This window comes from Dryobates pubescens, chromosome 5 (genome assembly GCF_014839835.1).
Source record: "Dryobates pubescens isolate bDryPub1 chromosome 5, bDryPub1.pri, whole genome shotgun sequence".
Lineage (NCBI taxonomy): Eukaryota > Metazoa > Chordata > Aves > Piciformes > Picidae > Dryobates > Dryobates pubescens.
In genome coordinates, this window is record NC_071616.1 from 30,365,780 (window position 1) to 30,383,255 (window position 17,476).

General features: G+C 39.9%; 1 protein-coding gene across 2 annotated transcripts in view; it reads left to right on the plus strand.

The window, feature by feature from the left end:
* NRDE2 (NRDE-2, necessary for RNA interference, domain containing) overlaps positions 1-17,055 on the plus strand; it is a 31,030-nt gene extending 13,975 nt beyond the window's left edge. Inside the window, exons 6-14 of one of the 2 annotated variants that reach the window (XM_054161918.1) lie at positions 44-446; positions 3,596-3,729; positions 5,673-5,793; positions 7,972-8,150; positions 8,835-9,221; positions 10,130-11,058; positions 13,252-13,390; positions 15,389-15,460; positions 16,145-17,055. In XM_054161918.1, coding sequence (XP_054017893.1) covers positions 44-446; positions 3,596-3,729; positions 5,673-5,793; positions 7,972-8,150; positions 8,835-9,221; positions 10,130-11,058; positions 13,252-13,390; positions 15,389-15,460; positions 16,145-16,270 — 2,490 coding nt within the window. In that variant the 3' untranslated portion in view covers positions 16,271-17,055. The remainder of the gene's footprint in view (positions 1-43; positions 447-3,595; positions 3,730-5,672; positions 5,794-7,971; positions 8,151-8,834; positions 9,222-10,129; positions 11,059-13,251; positions 13,391-15,388; positions 15,461-16,144) is intronic. The other variant, XM_054161920.1, reaches the window with a different exon arrangement.
* Positions 17,056-17,476: the final 421 nt, after the last annotated feature.

Sequence of the window (17,476 nt, forward strand, 5' to 3'; positions counted from 1 at the left end):
ATGATTATTCCTATATTATAATGACTTTTCTTTTTGTTTTAAGGATGAATTAATGAGAGGACCTAGCCCTTATGCCAGTAAGGGAGAGCATGAAGTAAGAAGAAAATCACTGAAATTAATCTTGGAAAAGAAGCTGGCTATTTTAGAGAGGGCAATTGAAAGCAATCCAAGTAATGTCGACCTGAAACTCGCCAGGCTGAAGCTTTGCACAGAGTTCTGGGAGCCGCCAGCTTTGCTCAAAGAGTGGCAGAAGCTAATTTTTTTACATCCCAATAATCCAGAGCTGTGGAAGAAGTATCTTCTGTTCTGTCAGAGTCAGTTCACTACCTTTACCGTTTCAAAAATCAATAGTCTCTATGGAAAATGTTTGACGACACTGGCAGCTGTACAGGATGGCAGCATGGTGTCACATCCTCTGCTGCCTGGCACGGAAGAAGCTATGCTAGGTAAGATTCTTTCTGTTTCATGTGATGGTCAGAATGGTTTTCACAGGAGTTGACTACATTCTCTGTAAAAATAGACTTTCCTATGTATTACAGGAAGTTTTTGTTCCCTTCAAAATGTTTGGCATCTTGATTTCTTAGCTGAGAATTAAAGCAGGCATTCCACCCCTATATGGATACAGAAGATGCTTTTCCTCCCTGGAGAGCTTGTAAAATAACACCCAGTAAAGTCTAATGTGCTGACCAGTTTACAGTACAGATATCAAGGATGGAGATTTCCAGCTGAGAGGTGTGTGTTTTCATCTTTGAAAAAGGCTTATAAAAAACCAAAACACAAAAACCCAAGCGCAAACTAAAAAACCAACAAAGATTGACTTGTGGAAGAAACTATTCTCTCTCATTCAAAAGTTTTGTGGTTGATTACTTCAGTCCAGAAAAAAGAAGGGACCTGGGAAGTATGTTGTGAAATTTTCTAGAGCCTCCTATTTTGTAGCTGGAAAATTCTAAACTGTAATACTGTGATGGTCACAGCTTTTGTAGTTATTGTATCCACATACCTGTCGCTTACAATTTAATATATAATTATCCCTGGAAGGAAAATGAGTCAGATGGTTAGGATACTGGACTGAATCCATGGAAGGAGCAAGTTCATGCTTGGTTCTAGCATGGATCTTAAATTTATTTGAAGCTCAGTAACTTAACATATCCCTTTTCAGTTTTGCTTCTCTAACTTGGGAGATCGTGTTTATTGCTCTATGAATACACTGAGGAGGGGAAATGTTGGCATCACCACAAATATGGTGATGTTTGGGGGTTTTATTACCTTTTAAAATTTGTTTAAAATCTGGAAGCAGTCTGTATTTCTTCATGTGTGGCATGAAGAGGTCCAATGAACTTCTGTTGTTATCCAAGTCATGTAACTGCTATTTGAACAATACTGCTATCAGTTACAAAATATCCAGTCTGGACTTGTAGGTTGAGATGCTGGGTTACCAATGAGTTCAAGGAGTTCACATGGTCTTCAGTTGATTCATATTGGATCAAGCACTGGAAAAAGTGTTGTAAAGGAAAAATCCAGTGGGAAGACTCCTTGATTTGAGATATTTTTGTGTGTGTGACTCAACTTTCTAATTCTTGGGCTGAATTAGTGTTGTCAGTTAGGAAGATTACCACATGTTCATTAAGATAAATACAGAGTTTCACAATTTAATTATGAGGTGAGTAGCAGTGTAGATGTGTGGTAGGCTTGTATCTTCAACCTTTGACCTTTGCTACTGACAAAGTGCAAGGGCTAATTTTAATAGTGGTGGACTATGCCATCTAGTGTTCAGTTCAGTACACAATACTATCTGCTTGGGAATAGGTCGGTTTTGAAAACATGGCATTTAAGAAAGCAGTTAAAAATTCATTTGAGCTTCTAGATGATTTTTTAGTTAAATTTTGACATAACAATTCATAATACTTTAAATTGACTAGAAGCTACTAATATCAAGCAGATGAAGGTAAGCATTCTCAATGTTTGCTGTGGAAAGGGAGTCTGATTTTTTCAAATTTCATTTACTAGTATGGGAGAAAAATCACTGTCTTTCAGGTCAGTTCAGCTGCAGAAGTCTCTCAGCATCATGGACTGAATTAAGTATGCATTCATGCTGTTGTCAGCTTTTACCACAAAGAAAATGCTGATGTTTGCATTTCTTCAAATATCCTTTTCTTCTTTATCATGCAGAAAATCTTATGGTATCTTTTATTTTTGGCTCCAGTCTGGCAGCAAGTCCTGATGAGATATTCTCTACATCAGACTATTTTAATCAAAATTCATCTCTTTGAAGCTGAGAAACCAAGAAAAGGCAATTTTTTTTCAGTGTCACTTGGGTACAGTGCCAAAATCTGTGAAAGTACTTTGAAGCATACTATATATACTTAAACACACTTCTTATTGTTTAAAGATGTTCGGAAATCTCAGTGTCTTTGTTACCAGAAACAATAATTGACTTTGCATTGAAATGGGATGAAATGCCCAGATTCTGTGTTCTAGCTGAATTCAAGTTTTTATGTGCACATATCTGATGTACATCTGAATATGAGTGAAAAGAGTAAATCGTTTGCGGCTCATTAGTGTGAAAAAGTAAGGTGATCATTGGGATTAACTGATGCTAACCTAAGTTGTTACATGTGTGTATGTAGACAGATATTTTGATTTCAAACCCTCCAAAGCATTTAGTGAAGAAGCAAAAGTCTTTCAACAACTGTTTTCAAAACTCTCACTGAATTATTTCAGTCTTGGTTTATGGGCTTTGGTTTGTTGTGGGGTTGGTTTGTGGGTTGGGTTGGTTTGGTTTGTTTTCAGCCATTTAAGATTATGGCTTAAAGCAGTTTGGGTTTTGAACAGGCAGTGTTTTGTCAAGACTGGAGTATAGTTTGGAGTGATGGAATACCTCTGAAATGTCCTTGACCTGTCTAGTAAGAGAGGTGTTTTTATAATACCTGTTAATTCTCCAGCTCTTTCATTTAAGATTCTCACTGCAAATCTATGACTACAAAAGACTGGGGCTCAGACTTGAGGCTCAGTGTGTTGTAAGGATATGGCAGTGATTACACAAAATCATTTGTTGAAGAGCAGGGGATAGGACTCTCCTCTACTTTGGCCAAAAGACCGAATTTCTCATAACTGTGTTCTTATGCAAAGGAAAAGAAAATAGGAATGACAGCTGGAATGAAAATGGTCTATTACTAACACATCACCACTGTAACCCATCTCATGTGAAAATGAGGCAAAAAGGCCTTCTGTTGTTAGTGTGTGAATTGTAGTCATGCCTAGCACCTTCAAAGAGGACTGACCCACTTTGACAAATACTGGATAAACTAACGTTGGGACCATTGCATATAACTGTTATTCATCAACAAGGACAGTGGATGTCTGGCATGAATAAAATATTGTTACTTTGGCACGTTTAAAGCAGGAGGTCTTAATACATGACAGCAGTTTTGACATGCATTTGTCCTATCCCTGTGGTTTGGATTTTGACACCTTGATGCTTTGCAGCACTTCATGTATGGGTTTTGTGTGTATGTGTCTGTTTGTGGGCTGCAATAAAATACTTTTCAGCAAAATTTATGTGAAATATTAAAATTTTGTCTTCTTTTCTTCACAGCTATATTTATTCAGCAGTGTCACTTTCTGAGACAGGCTGGCCATTCTGAGAAAGCAGTGTCTTTGTTTCAGGCTCTGATTGACTTCACCTTCTTTAAACCTGACAGTGTGAAAGATCTGCCAACAAGAGGACAGGTAGCAATTTCCATTTAAATGGCAGTATGTCCTTGTGCATTACAGAGAATGCAGTAACAGAAAAGCATTGATTAATTTTTAATGGCATAGGGAAGTATTTTGAATCACAGTGTACTTTGTGGTTCTTCAAGGTGATGCTTGTGCTGGAAAAGTGCTTGTAGGTTCTCTGGAACTACATGCTAAACGCCTGCTTCTACTGTATGTAATAGAAATGCAATAACCAATCATTTCATGTCATCTTTTTTACTAATTAAAGATGGAAAAAGCTGTGCTGGCTGACCAGTGTCTGTATCTAGTTAGCATTTCCCCAGCTTCTTTTCTTCAATGCTGCTGTTGTGTTGTTACCGTTGGTGGAGAAAGCTGGTGGGACCTATAATCTTTCTGTTCTTGTAAATGTTCCTTAGGTTCCCCATTACTTGTTGTTTTCAGCAATTCTTTTGTTTGACCCATGAGATTCCATTCAGCTTATTCTGTAAAACACTAGATCACTTTTTCTCTTGATTTGCTCAGGAGAATGTTGGGCATGCACCCCACTAATAATCAGTAAGTGAATATTTATAAGGCGCTATTGCCAGCATAGTATTGTGCCACGGGATTGTAGGGAGCTGCTTCCTTTTCAATGAATAGTGGGGAGGGAGAGCCACCAGTTAGGCCACTGGGTTGTTATATGGGATGGAAATTGAATTTCCTTTCCTCACTGTCTTCCCCAGCAACCACTGCTGAGACTGCATTGTTTTTGTCCCTAGATTAATGCTGTTACCTACCAATGGAACCTTCTTGTAGTTCAAATGATAGTGGTGTTCTCCTAAAGAGCCAGAAGTTTAGAGTTGAATCAAAATTATCATTCAGGAGGGGAGACTTGGTATGTTTACACTGGTAAAGCTTGAGTTATACTTCCAGTCATTTGAAAAACAGGAAGATTCTCTGTAGTGTTTAAAAATTCTTAAAGTAGGATGGAAAGGAATCTCGGTTTAAAAGGATAGTGTTTAGGTTGGAAAGTGCAGTTCTTGAAAAAGGGAATATGTCAGATTTACAGCTGATTGCACATTCTGCCCTCTTACAGAAGCATTATGACTCAGTCTTGAATTACTTGTTTCTGTACTGTTTTCACAGTTCATTTTCTCACTTGGAGCAAAGCATAAATCCATGAGGAGCAGAATTAGATTTTGCCATTGCTGTAAGCCCTGCATTTTCTGACATGTTGATGCTTGATTTTCTTGGAGTAAACATTACTGTTAGTATTTGTCTTAACAGTCACATCTCAATATCCAAGCCAAGGTTTATTACATAGCAGAAGATTAAAACAGGAGAAATGGTTGTTACTGCTAAGTATATACAAAGCAGGGGGAGGAATTGGTGAATCTAAAGGTCACTGATTGCATACAGGCAGTGACAAGGTTAGGACTAGAACCCTTCTGATTCACTGGAAAGTGCCCTGAAGTTGTTGACTGCCCTGAAACCTGGGACATGAAAGGTCTTTCTGATCCTTTCCTTTTATCCTTATCCTAGTCATATTTATGTGCAACTAACATTTTTATCTGACCACAGGGGAGTGATTGTCTGAATTATTACTATTGTTTCTCATGGTCCCATGGAAGATAGTGACGAGGGGAGATTTGGTTTCTGAAAGCCACATCTTGGGGAACTTTGATCCTTACCTTTGAAAGACATTTGGCACAAAAATCTTCTGCTTTCTCTAAAGCCTAATACCTTTGAACAATCTGTGTTCATGAGAAGAGCTGATGACAGTCCTGCTGTGCCACAGGCATAATTGAAGTACTCATTTTTTTCTTCTGATTCTTAAGCAGCATCTAACAAGTTTTCAGATACGGAAGTTGCACTCAGATAAGTGATTGTAGGGTCTGGAAAATTGAAGTTGATCCATGTATTGTCTATACAGCAGCAAAAATTAGTTTTCTATGTTTTGTTGCCCAAAACTATAGGTGGAATTCTTTGAGCCCTTCTGGGATAGTGGAGAGCCACGAATTGGAGAAAAAGGAGCAAGAGGCTGGAAAGCATGGATGCACCAACAAGAAAAGGGTGGCTGGGTCACGCTTCAGTCTGGTATGTCTGTGTCAATAGGTGTAATTGTATGCCCACATACTCTTCTAAACATTTGAATGAGAATGACACAAGCTGTTTCTCCTGATGTTTTGCGTGCAAGTTGTGGAAAACGTTTACCAAGCTTAAGCATCTCATACTCAACAGGGAAAAGCATATCTTCTATATACAGTACTGCTTATGGGATGTAGCTGTCTTTCCTAAGGATGAAAATTAAGGGAACAGGTTGCTTATCCTCCACTCTGTGCTGAAAATGCTATCTTTCATCATATTGGTATAGCAGGTAGTATTATATGATAGTTGCCTCAAGGATTCCCACCTTAATGATTCTATTTCTAGAATCAGGTTTCAGTTTCTTACAGCAAATACAGAGGAAAAATAGGAGAAAAACATATCCTTTCTCCTTGTGATGCAAAAAATGAAGGAGTTGCATCTTCACTTGGTTGCAGTGTTTCTGGGTGAGAAAATGCCTCCCTGCTGCTTAGTCCCACTTTGTCTTCTGGTCTGCAGTGCTTTCCTTAACGTCAAGGCCTATTTCTGAGATACATCCTGAAGGAAAGCAGGGGGCTGGATTCAGAGATGTCCCATCTCTTCTGCTGCTACTGCTGCTGTAGCAACTGTAATGAAGCAAAAGTTTGGCTATGCATTCAGTAAACAAAGGAGCTGAAAAATGACCCTGTACTTCCCTGTCCCTGAATTAAGATGGAATTTCCTTGCTTCCTAACAGAGGTCAGCAGCTCCACTGTTGATAGCTATAGATCTTTTTTTGCCCACAAACTGAAAAGACTTGGTAGAGAAGGACCACTGCCAATCTTGGGCAGTTCCAGCATAAATCAATGCTTTTCCCCATGCATGTCAAACCCAGAAGTTCAGGTGCATCTGTAATTGCCCATTGGAATGGGCTGCCTGGGGAGGTGGTGGAGTCACCATCATTGGAGGTTTTCAGGAGAAGACTTGATGGGGTGCTTGGTGCCATGGGTTAGTTGTTTAGGTGGTGTTGGATTGGTTGATGGGTTGGACATCTTGAAGGTCTCTTCCAACCTGGTTTATTCTATGTATGTATGTAATTGAGTGGGATCTCCAAAACTGTTGATTTTTTTCAAACTTGGGTTAGATCCTGGAAATGCTGCTGGTTTTCACACAGTTGCTGACTAAAGGAGAGACTGGCTTCACAATAAAATAAAATAGAGAGTAGAAATCTTGCCACCACTTGTTTGGTTTACCCGAAATTTAAGAGCTAGGGGTGGGAATGTTTCACCTAGTTAATGGCAAATGTGAGGATCAAGAATTTGGAGGTGGCATAGAAATGGCTTGGGTTTTCTACCAAAAAAACCCCCACCAACCACCCAAAATCAATTAAAGAACCCCCAAACCCAGCTATCCAACCAAACAACAACCAGAAAAAAGTGCAGATAACCATAAATTGTGAAAACTTTTTTTCTGTCTCAACAATAAGAAAGAATAGTATTCAAAAACTTTCTGCAAGCTCTCTCCCTTAGCCTACAAGTGCTGCTCATCGGTTTCAGCACAGAATTGATATATTGCTGTCATGGATAAAATATGCAATCTGTAGATAAGAGTTCAGAAATATCACCATGAAAGTGTGATGTGGTTAAGCTCTTCCTTTGTGTGTGTTTAAACTACATTGTTTGTTTTAGTTGCACATCAGTTAAAATGTTGAAGACACCAGGGATTTCAAAGCCCTGTTCTTGAGCTCAGTTGCTGCTAACAGTGCAGCTCTTGTTTTACCGTGGTTTCCCCAACGTGTTGTATGCAGAGGAGTATTCAGAGAGCACATCTGTGATTGTATGTCCAGATATGAAGTGAAGAAGCTAAGCTGCACAAAAAGATGACCGAGTCTGGGCTGTTAATTGCAAACTGCAAGTAAACTGGTTCACAGCCTGACAGTGTTTCCTGTTCTGCTCTGGGAGAAAGTTTGAGTGCTGACACTGAGTCACTGGTTCAAACAGTTTGGAAACCACCTACTCTGACAGAGCTGGTGCCAACACCTAGAGCTGTGATGTGGAAATTTGCAGCTCTGTCTTGTGTCTTATTAACACTTCACTTGTTTACATTTTTTAAGAAGTCAGTTTGTATGTCAGGTCTGGCCTTTTGATTCTGTGGGTTAATTTTTTCATTAATAATTTTGTATGGGGGGGATGTTTCTTGATTTGTTTTTAGATGATGATGATGATGAAGAAGAGATAGATGAGGATGAAGAAATAAAGGATAAAACTCTCCCCAAGTGGCGTATTTGGTTGGATATTGAATACTCTCGTGAAGCAAGGCAGTGGTTACCTTGGAGGCCTGACAAAACAAAAAAGGAAACTGAAGAAGATTGTGAAGATCCAGAAAGACAGGTCACTGTGATACAAAAAAACCAGGGGGAAATAACAGGAGGAATTATCCTTTCATTTGAGTTCACTGCTTATGGATATTTTAAAGCATCTCCTTCATTTGGAAAAAACCTTTTTTTTGTTGTTTGGAATTAAAAATTTACCCAGAGTTTCATCCTGGGAATTCTGAAATCCATGGGAAACTCATGGAAGTCTTTGGAAAGAGCAATCAGCAAATAGTCTGCCTTTGCTTTCTGTGATTTCTTTCACCTGTATGTGGAAATGTCCCAGAAATTTGTGTTTGAGAAGATGGGTGCACTATGTAACAATGGTGGTGGTGTCTTTGAGGCAGATATCTGGAGTTGTAAATTTTTTTTTTCTTCTTGTGAGATAACTTGAATCAGATTTTTGGATGAAAATGTGTTAAATGGCCTAAGCAGTATTTTCCAGGCCATTGTGTTTCTGTGAAGTCTTTGTTACTCGAGGGCAAACAGATCTCGGGATAGCAAATTTACAGTCCAACTGGAAGAACATAATGCTTGTTTGACTTGGGTGGTTTCAATTTGAATGATATTCTGTTACCGTTTAACAGTAATTATAAGTCTTTATTGACATGAAAAGGTTCTCTAATTGCATAAATTAATCATTTTCTAGTTTTCTCTGATTTTATAAATTAATAGAATTTACTTTAATTTGGTTTTTTTTTAGGTATTATTTGATGATCTTGGACCGTCTCTAATCCGGCTTTCTAATCCAAATCTTCAACATCAGCTACTGTACTCGTTTTTGCAATTCCTTGGAGTTCCATGTACAAGTAAACTCTTTCCTTCCAACCTCTATATAGCCATGGATGAAAATAATATCTTTGACAGTGTGCTTTCTGATGAGAAGCCACTGACTTCTGTTGGTTTTCCACTGTCTGGATTCAACAGTATTGGTCACATGGACACAATGCTACGAGGGAGACATCACATCGGCCACTATAAAGAAGGAGAGGAGTTCATACAGAATGTTTTTCATTCTCTGTTCCTGCTGTTTCCAGGAAAGGAAAAAACTAACCTGTCCATTTCTTGGCTACAGTATGAGATATCTAAGGTAATGAGGAAATCTGCAAATAATTACTTTTGTGATGTGTGACTTTCTTGTGTATTAATGTTTGTATTGAATAAAAGTAAATATTGATGAAAATAAGGTCTTGTAGAACTAAGTAAGCAAATCACAAAATGACAGTTAAATTGCACTGAAAGTGAAAACAAAAACCCAAACCATTTTCAGAAGGCAAGATGAGTCAGCAGGTACTTCCACCACTCTATTCTTCTAAATGCATAATCCTCAATACTGTGGTAAGAGAACCTAATCAGGAAACTCACAACTTCCTGTATGTTTGTAGTGCTGGAAATAACACCTTATCACTTGAATATGGATTTAGTTAAGTACAACTGCTCTAATAAATGCCCACAGAAAGGTAAGAGTCCAGGTTATCTTCCTAAAACTGCAGAGCACTTCTGTATTGTGTTTTTTTAATGGAAAAGTTCCCTGTCTCTTACCCAGAGTGTCTCCCAGAGTATCTCCCATGATCTTCCCATCCAATCCCCAGATTTGTCTGTCAGCACATTTCCCACTGTGAAAAGTTGCTTGGAGAATTAATTGTGCTAGTGCACCTGGCCAGATGGGATAGTTAATGTTCCTTTTCTCAACCATTACAAGTTAGCAGCTCTTCATTTGAGCAGTCAGCCCTTTAAAAGAGTGAAATTTGATCTTACTTAATGGCAGAGGCAGGAGTAAGAAAGATGAACCTGTGTAATCTGGCTGTATCGGAGGGAGCTCACAATAGGCAGCGGTGACAGTTCACAGTACTTGGTAGCAACAGATCTGGTTGGTGGTGAAATATGGAACAACATGAAAACAGACACAGTAAAGATGTTAAAAAATGCTGTGAGTTGTTTTTTTACTTTCTTCTCCCACCTCTCTCAAAATTAATGTTTTTTCATTCTACCCTGCAGGTACTTCAGTGCCTCCAAGCGAAAAAAAAGAAGAAGCTGAAGGCACAAGGAAAGAAGAGTAAAAAGTTGGCCAAGAATCTCCTTAAAGCACCTGACAACCGAAACCACCTTTCTCTTTGGAAGCTGTATGCCTACCTAGAGTGGCTGCTTGGTAACCTTAGTGATGCCAGGAAGGTATTCGACACGGCTCTCAGCACAACAGGGACGGGAGGATTGAAGAGTCCCCAGCTCTGCAGCCTCACTCTGCTTTATGCTCAGCTGGAGGTGGAACTGCTAGAAAGTACAGAAGGAGCTGTTATGTCACGTGCTGTTCATATATTGACCAAACTGGCTGAAAGTGGACCATATGTGCCTTACAGTGGACAAGTGTTATCTGTGAATGTCTTAAAAGCTCGTAAAACATACGAGAATGCACTGCAAGATTATTTAAGTAAGATACCAATTTCTGATCAGGCTCAGGTCAGTGATGCTGATCAGCTGGTTAGTTTGGTTGGCTGTTACGCACTGTTCCAGTATTTGACAGTTGGGATTGATGCTGCAGTATCAGTGTATGCACAGACTTTGGAAAAACTTGGAGCTCCTGGTCCACAGAAATGTGAGAATGCTGGAGAGAATGTTGGCGTTCAAAATTTTCCCACTGTTCTTGAAGCTGTCACACTACTGCACACAAATTTACTCAGATTCCACATGAAAATTAGTGTTTATCCTTTGAATCCTCTGCGAGAGGCACTAACAGAGGCTCTGAAACAGTATCCTAGCAACCAGTCTCTTTGGAGGTCATATATCCACATCCAAAGGAAGTCTCACAGTGCCAGCAAAGCACGAAGATTTTTTGATGGTGTCACAAGGTCTACTAACTCTTTAGAGCCATGGCTCTTTGCAATCCAAGCAGAGCAGATGAGGAAAAAACTCATTGAGAATGTCCAGAGGTAATATCTTGCAGCTCCTTACAATTGTGCTTTTTTCAGTCTAATTACTTAACAGAGGAGGCAAAATGCTATCATAGCTCTCATTGTGCAGATGAAAAAGCTGTAGGTAGGGAAGGTTACTTGTTCAAGACTGAACAGTGAGTCAGTGCCAGAATTCTGCATACAATGACAGACCTTGATGATTGTCTCATGTCTTTTCTACTGGATCAGATTGTGTTGCTTTGTGTTTTGATTCACTGCTACTGATAGCAAGATGCTGTGCATTTCTTTTAAGTGATTTTTAAATAACTTAAGAGCCTGCTTTGATGGCCGTGGGAGACTCTGTGATCTCAAAGTGCTGCATTTTAATGCTACAGCAATAAGGAGTGTCATACAGAGCTACACAGCAGTTTCTGACTCAGCTTGCTGACCTACTTTACTCCTGGATCACAGAATACAGTTGTAGCAGATCTGTTTCCATAGCGAGTACCTGAGAGTTTGGTTTTCATAGGGGGCTGTCGCTAGGTAAAGAGGCTGGGAATTTCCTGAGTTTGCAGCGTGGTCTGGGGTCAAACCTTTTTGGTCCAAGAAAGGAGGAAAGGGTAGAAGATGTGGGGAACAGAATATGTGTTCAGTCTTAAAGCTTAGTCTCTGTTGTCTGCCTGTTGCTCGTATCTACCGATGCGCTGCCGCCTACGTATCTGTAATAACGTTGGCAGCTTTGTTCTTTGTGTCTGCACATAGCAACAGAGATTTCTAGGAAAATGTTATCTGGCAGCTTTGCATAGCTGTTAGCTCACAATATTCACACTTGATGAAATTGCAGAATTATCAGTGTACTTCAAAGTGTTGGCACGCCCACTGCTTTGATTGCCACAGTCTGGCAGCAGTGACATTCCTGAGCTGTCAGTGTGTGCCATACTAAATGGCAATAAGAATTCTATAGCCACCAAATGTAATCTAATTTACTATTAATTGCAGACTGACACTCATTATTGTTAGTGGAAACTGACATTAAAACCCCATAATGATGATTTGCTCTGTGACATTTAGCTCCTTTCCTGATTGTTCTCTACTAGCACAGGCTTTCCCGTGAGTCCTGTTTGTACAGGCACAAGTTGGATGTTGCAAGAGCAGATCTGAATTACTGTGATAGGAAGATAGATGGCCTGTCAGTCATGCATTATGCTAGTGTGTTGTGATGTTGTGACAAACAAAATAAGAAACTATTTGTACTATGTTTCCTGTTCCGTTTTGTTTTTCTGTTTGTTCAAGTGTGTGGAATTCAGGTAAAGAAATGAACGTGAAGGGTAAAAGAGTCGTGTATGGAAGTCAGCGTAAGGTACAATGCTTCCAATATCTGAATCCATGCAGAGAAGATTACATCATTTTCCCTTGTGGCAAAGATTAAGATGAGAGGAAACACGACCTCAAAAGCCCTTGAAGGAGGAGGCAATTTAGGAACAAGAGTGAGTGGAGCAAGCTGGCAGGCTAAGAGAGTGCACCCAGACGGAAGTGATGTTGCCATGAGTGCTCCAGGCTGTTTCTTCAAGCTCCAGCATCAAAAATAAGCCAGTCATTATCAGCTCTAGGTAGAAAACAGTGCTTCAGTGAAAAATGTAGACCTGTTGTGCCTGGAACTTAGGGGATTTGAATCTCTGGGTGAAAAACAAAATTATTATTGTAATTATGGTTATGATCCAGAGCTGTAATCTAGGCCTTGATCCAAGACCAACACGTGATCTTACAAAGGTTACAGGGGTGAATTTGAATTGGCTTGCCTGGGCACCAGAAGGAAGGCTTGCTGGCCTTGACTTAAATCTGGTTGGGGCTGCTATGCCAAGCTTGGAATGGTAAATGATCTTGAAGGAAGAATCAAGATATGTGTTTTAAGATCAGATGATAGTGAATGATTGTTCTGAAAGAGAAATTGTCTCCCTCAGTCGGACAGGGTTTATTTGCAAAGCACTAAAAGGATTTTCACAGAAATACCTCACTGATCTTTTTTTTAACTGATACTGATTTAGGAACGTGTGGATTAGATCAGCAAGTGCTAGAAACCTGGCTTATAACATTCAGAGTTTGTAACATTCTGACTGCGTACGGTGTGATGTGAACAGAAACAGTACATTGATCTTTACCCTCTCTTACCTTGATGTGGTTCTTTAGCTTGGGTTTAAGGGACTGTGCTCTTTTTCCCCCTCTATGTTTCAGGGCAGATGTTGGTGAAATCCATTCTACTATTCCTGAAACTGGCTTAGCAAATCGGATTATAGCTCTGTTTGAACATGCGGTTCAGAGTGAGAATGGTGCCCATTGTCCACTGCTCTGGAGGATGTATCTGAACTTTCTGGTAAGCAGTGTATTGCTTGTGGGTTTTGAGAGGTTTTTTAACCATATTTGGAATTTCTCATGAGCCCAGCTTCAATACTGTGTAAAAAAATGCTGCCATTCCTCTCTGATTTGCAAGGTGAAATACCTGAGAAACTGTAGTGCTCTTTAGTGCTGGGAATGTGAAGGAAAACAGAATTCATGTGGATTAGGAGGAGTAATAGATTCTTGACAGTGTGAATAGATATGCAGGCAAGGTATTGTGGTTACCATCTTGCACAGATAAAAAATACATCATCAGGTGTCAGTAGATGGATTGCACTCTCTTACAATATAAAGGTAAGTGGGCAAGAGAGCAATATTTAAGGAAAAAGGAAGTAAACTGTGGGGACTTGTGATGTTATTATTTTTATGTAAGTAAAATCAGCAAAGGTAGCTTTGTGTTTCAGACCTGTAAGGAAGTTATAAGGACATGGAATCACAGAATGTTTCATGTTGGAAGGAACACCTGGAATTCATCTTGTCCAGCTCTGCTGATTAAGCGGGGCTGCCTAGAGCCAGTTGTCTTTGGCTGTTGAATATCTCTGAGGATAGAGATTGTGTAACTCTCCAGGCAACCCATGCCACTGTGCAGTCACCTTCACAGTAAAAATGCATTTTGATGTTCAGACAGAGCCTCCTGTGTTTCAGTTTGTGTCTGTTGCCTCTCTTCCTGTTGCTGGGCACCACTGAAAAGAGCCTGGCTCCCTCTTCTTTATATTCTCACTTCAGGTGTTTGTATACATTGTCATGACCCCTGTCTGAGCCTTCTCTAGGCTACACAACTCCCACTCTCCCAGCCTCTACTCATAGGACAGATGCCCCTGTGTCTTAGTGTTCTTAGTGGCCCTTTTGTTGGATGCCCTCCAGTATGTGCATGTCTGTCTTTTACTGAGAAGTCAACTGGACACAAGGTAGCAGGTGCAGCCTCACCAGTGCTGAGAGGAAGGATCACCTCTCTAAATGTGCTGGCAGTGCTTTGCCTAATGCAGCCCCGGGTACTGTTCTTTGCCGCAAGTGCGCATGGTTGCCCTCTGTTCAACTCAGTGCCCATCAGGACCCCCGGATCCCTTTCTGCCAAACTGTTTTTCAGCCGAGTGGCCCTCAGCATAATACTGGTGTGTAGAATTGTTCCTTCCCAGGTGCAGAACTCTGCACTTGTTGACCTTAATGAGGTTCCTGTCAGCTCATTTCTCCAGCCTGTTGTGTCCCCTCTGGACAGCAGCATGACCTGCAGGTGTATCAGCCACTCCTTTCAGGTTTATGTCATCTGAAGCTTGCTGAGAGTATACTCTGCCTCATCAGCCAGATTATGACGATGTTAAGTAGGACTGAACCCTATATTGACCCCAGGGATACACTGCTAGTTACTGGCCTCCAACAAGACTTTGTTCTACTGATCTGCTACCCTTCTCTTTTTGAACTTCATGACAGCTGTGTACTCTGTACTTGTATCTTGCAGTTGAATGGGTACTTTGAGTTTGAACTGCTTACAGATAGGATACTAATTTGGTACACCCATTCTTGTATGTTAGCAAATTCAGTCTTAACAAGCACCTGCTGAGTAAGCAAATGTATGTGCATAATGTCTTCAGTGCACAAAAAGAAGATATTCTCCCCTTCACTGCACCAAAAATGTTCTTGTGTAGTATATGTGTAGCATATCAGGTGTAAGTTTTGGTTAACGATTTGCACTCTTGCCCATAGGCAATGGCACTAACTTGAACTGAAATACTCCTCAGAGGCTCTTCCTGCCAGTCTTTGTTTTACAAGTAAAGCCCTGAAACTCCTTAAAGACAACTCTTCAAATGCATTGAAGAGTGTACAAGCTGTCAAATCACATGGCTGCCACGGTATATAAGAAATGAGGATTCTGCAGCAGAATGCTGAGCTTGCCAGCAGTAATTTCTTTGTCCTGCAGACAGTTTTTATTATTTCAGCTATTACTGCATTGAAATACAAACATTGTTTTCTCACACAGGCTTCACTAGGAAAAAAGGAACAAAGTAAAGGATTGTTTTACAAAGCCCTTCAAAACTGTCCTTGGGCAAAGGTAAGCATAGAAGAAATACAAACCTGTTGTGATACCTGTAATTTTGGAAGTTCTGTATTTGAAGGAAAAAAAAAAGTAGTAGACTTTGGTAGATGTTGTAATGAGTTTGATGGCAATGAAAGGAGAGATTTCTGAAGAGGTACTGTAAGAGCCTCTGAAAATAGAGTTGCATCTGAGATAGAAACAGACACAGTGGTCAGTGCTGTTTCCATTTCAGAACAGAAGGGTGTTGTGTGTATTGCATGAGGCAAGGAGGTAACGAAGATCTCTGTGTGATTTAGAAGGGATTGTGTCTTCCAGACTGTTTTGTGTTTTATCATGAGCATGAAAGCAGAAGAAATACAGGCAAATAAAAATGCATTTGGTTAATAGTATAAGAAATCACTCGGGAGCACCTGCAGCTCCTTAGGTTATCTGCATATGCTGCAGATGCTCCAGTGCCTCTTGACCTACATTCTGTCTTTTCAAAGAAAATTATTTAGTTAAGAGTTGGAAACAAACTTGGTCAAGCATCTATATTGCTGTCACTGGCAGAACTAATTCTGTTTGTATGATTTTAAAGAACTACAGACTGCTTCTTATGTGCTTGCTACAGAGCTGTTTGCATAGCTATCTACTGCTTTATACTGCATTTCTCACTCTGATGGAAAGGGGTCACAAAAAATGTTCCCATTGTCTTTGTAGGTACTGTATATGGATGCAATAGAGTACTTCCCTGATCATCTGCAAGAGACACTTGATCTAATGACTGAAAAGGAATTGAGAGTGCGGGTGCCTATGGAAGAGTTGGATCTGCTGTTGGAGGTTTAAAAAGAAGACTGTAGATGAGTGGAGAAAGTACAGAAACTAGTTCTACAGACCTGTCACTTTTCAAACAGGAACTCTGTTGGGATGAGAGGACTTAGGTACTATGTACTTCTTTCATTGTTGTTATTATTTTAGGCTTTTACATAAATTGCTATCAAAATGGAATTCTACTAGCTGCAAGTGTCCTGGAATCACATAATACATTTTGCCCACAAAAATGCATCCATTTCTCTGAAGTATTGCTGGCTCATGCAGAAGGAGACCTTCTTAAAAATAGCCTCCTGTTGAATGTTGCCCAGATTTCTTACTCTATTGTTTGAAGTTACGTTCCCTAGAGATCAGCAGTACATGCCAACTATGGTTTGGTGAGCAGCACAGGAAATAAACATCTGCCAAATGGATCCTCCACTGTCCTCCAGTTGGCAGACTTCAGTAATTTCCTTCAGCTTGGCACACACGTGTGCATGTATATATAACTACTGAGTCAAACAGCCATTACATCTGTACATACACTGTTAGTAAAAGCTAAATCTTGGCTTGGGCAGGCACCTATTTTGGACTTGTATTGGTGTGTTTTGACAGGTGACCATTTTAATATGGATATTTAACAACAAATCTACCTTAATACTTGAAAATTCCAAAGGAACTTGGATTATTTTTTATTTCTTACTTTAATATAATTGTGTATTAAAAATTAACATGTATCCATAATGCATCTTGAAGCAGCTCACTTCTATACAAAGCTTTCATAATTGATTACTCTTGACCCAAATACAGGCAGCCACTGTAAGAGTGGTCTGGTTTTTGTTCTCATCCACAAAGGCAGAGTAGTCAAAACATGATTGTTTAATTAGTAGCTTCTATTCCAAGAGTCTTTGGGTAAGCTCCTAGGGCAGTGATGTGAAATATGCCAAATGTTTAAATATGTCTGCATATTCTTATGTAACATAACTATACCTTTAAGACTGTTTTCAGTCCTGCTCTTGAGATCCAAATACTCAGGTTGCTTAGCCTGGAGAAGAGGAGACTCAGGGGTGACCTTATTACTCTCTACAACTACCTGAAGGGAGGTTGTAGACAGACGGATGTTGGTCTCTTCTCCCAGGCAAGCAGTACCAGAACAAGAGGACACAGTCTCAGGCTGCGCCAGGGGAGGTTCAGGCTGGATGTTAGAAAAAAGTTCTATACAGAAAGAGTGATTGCACATTG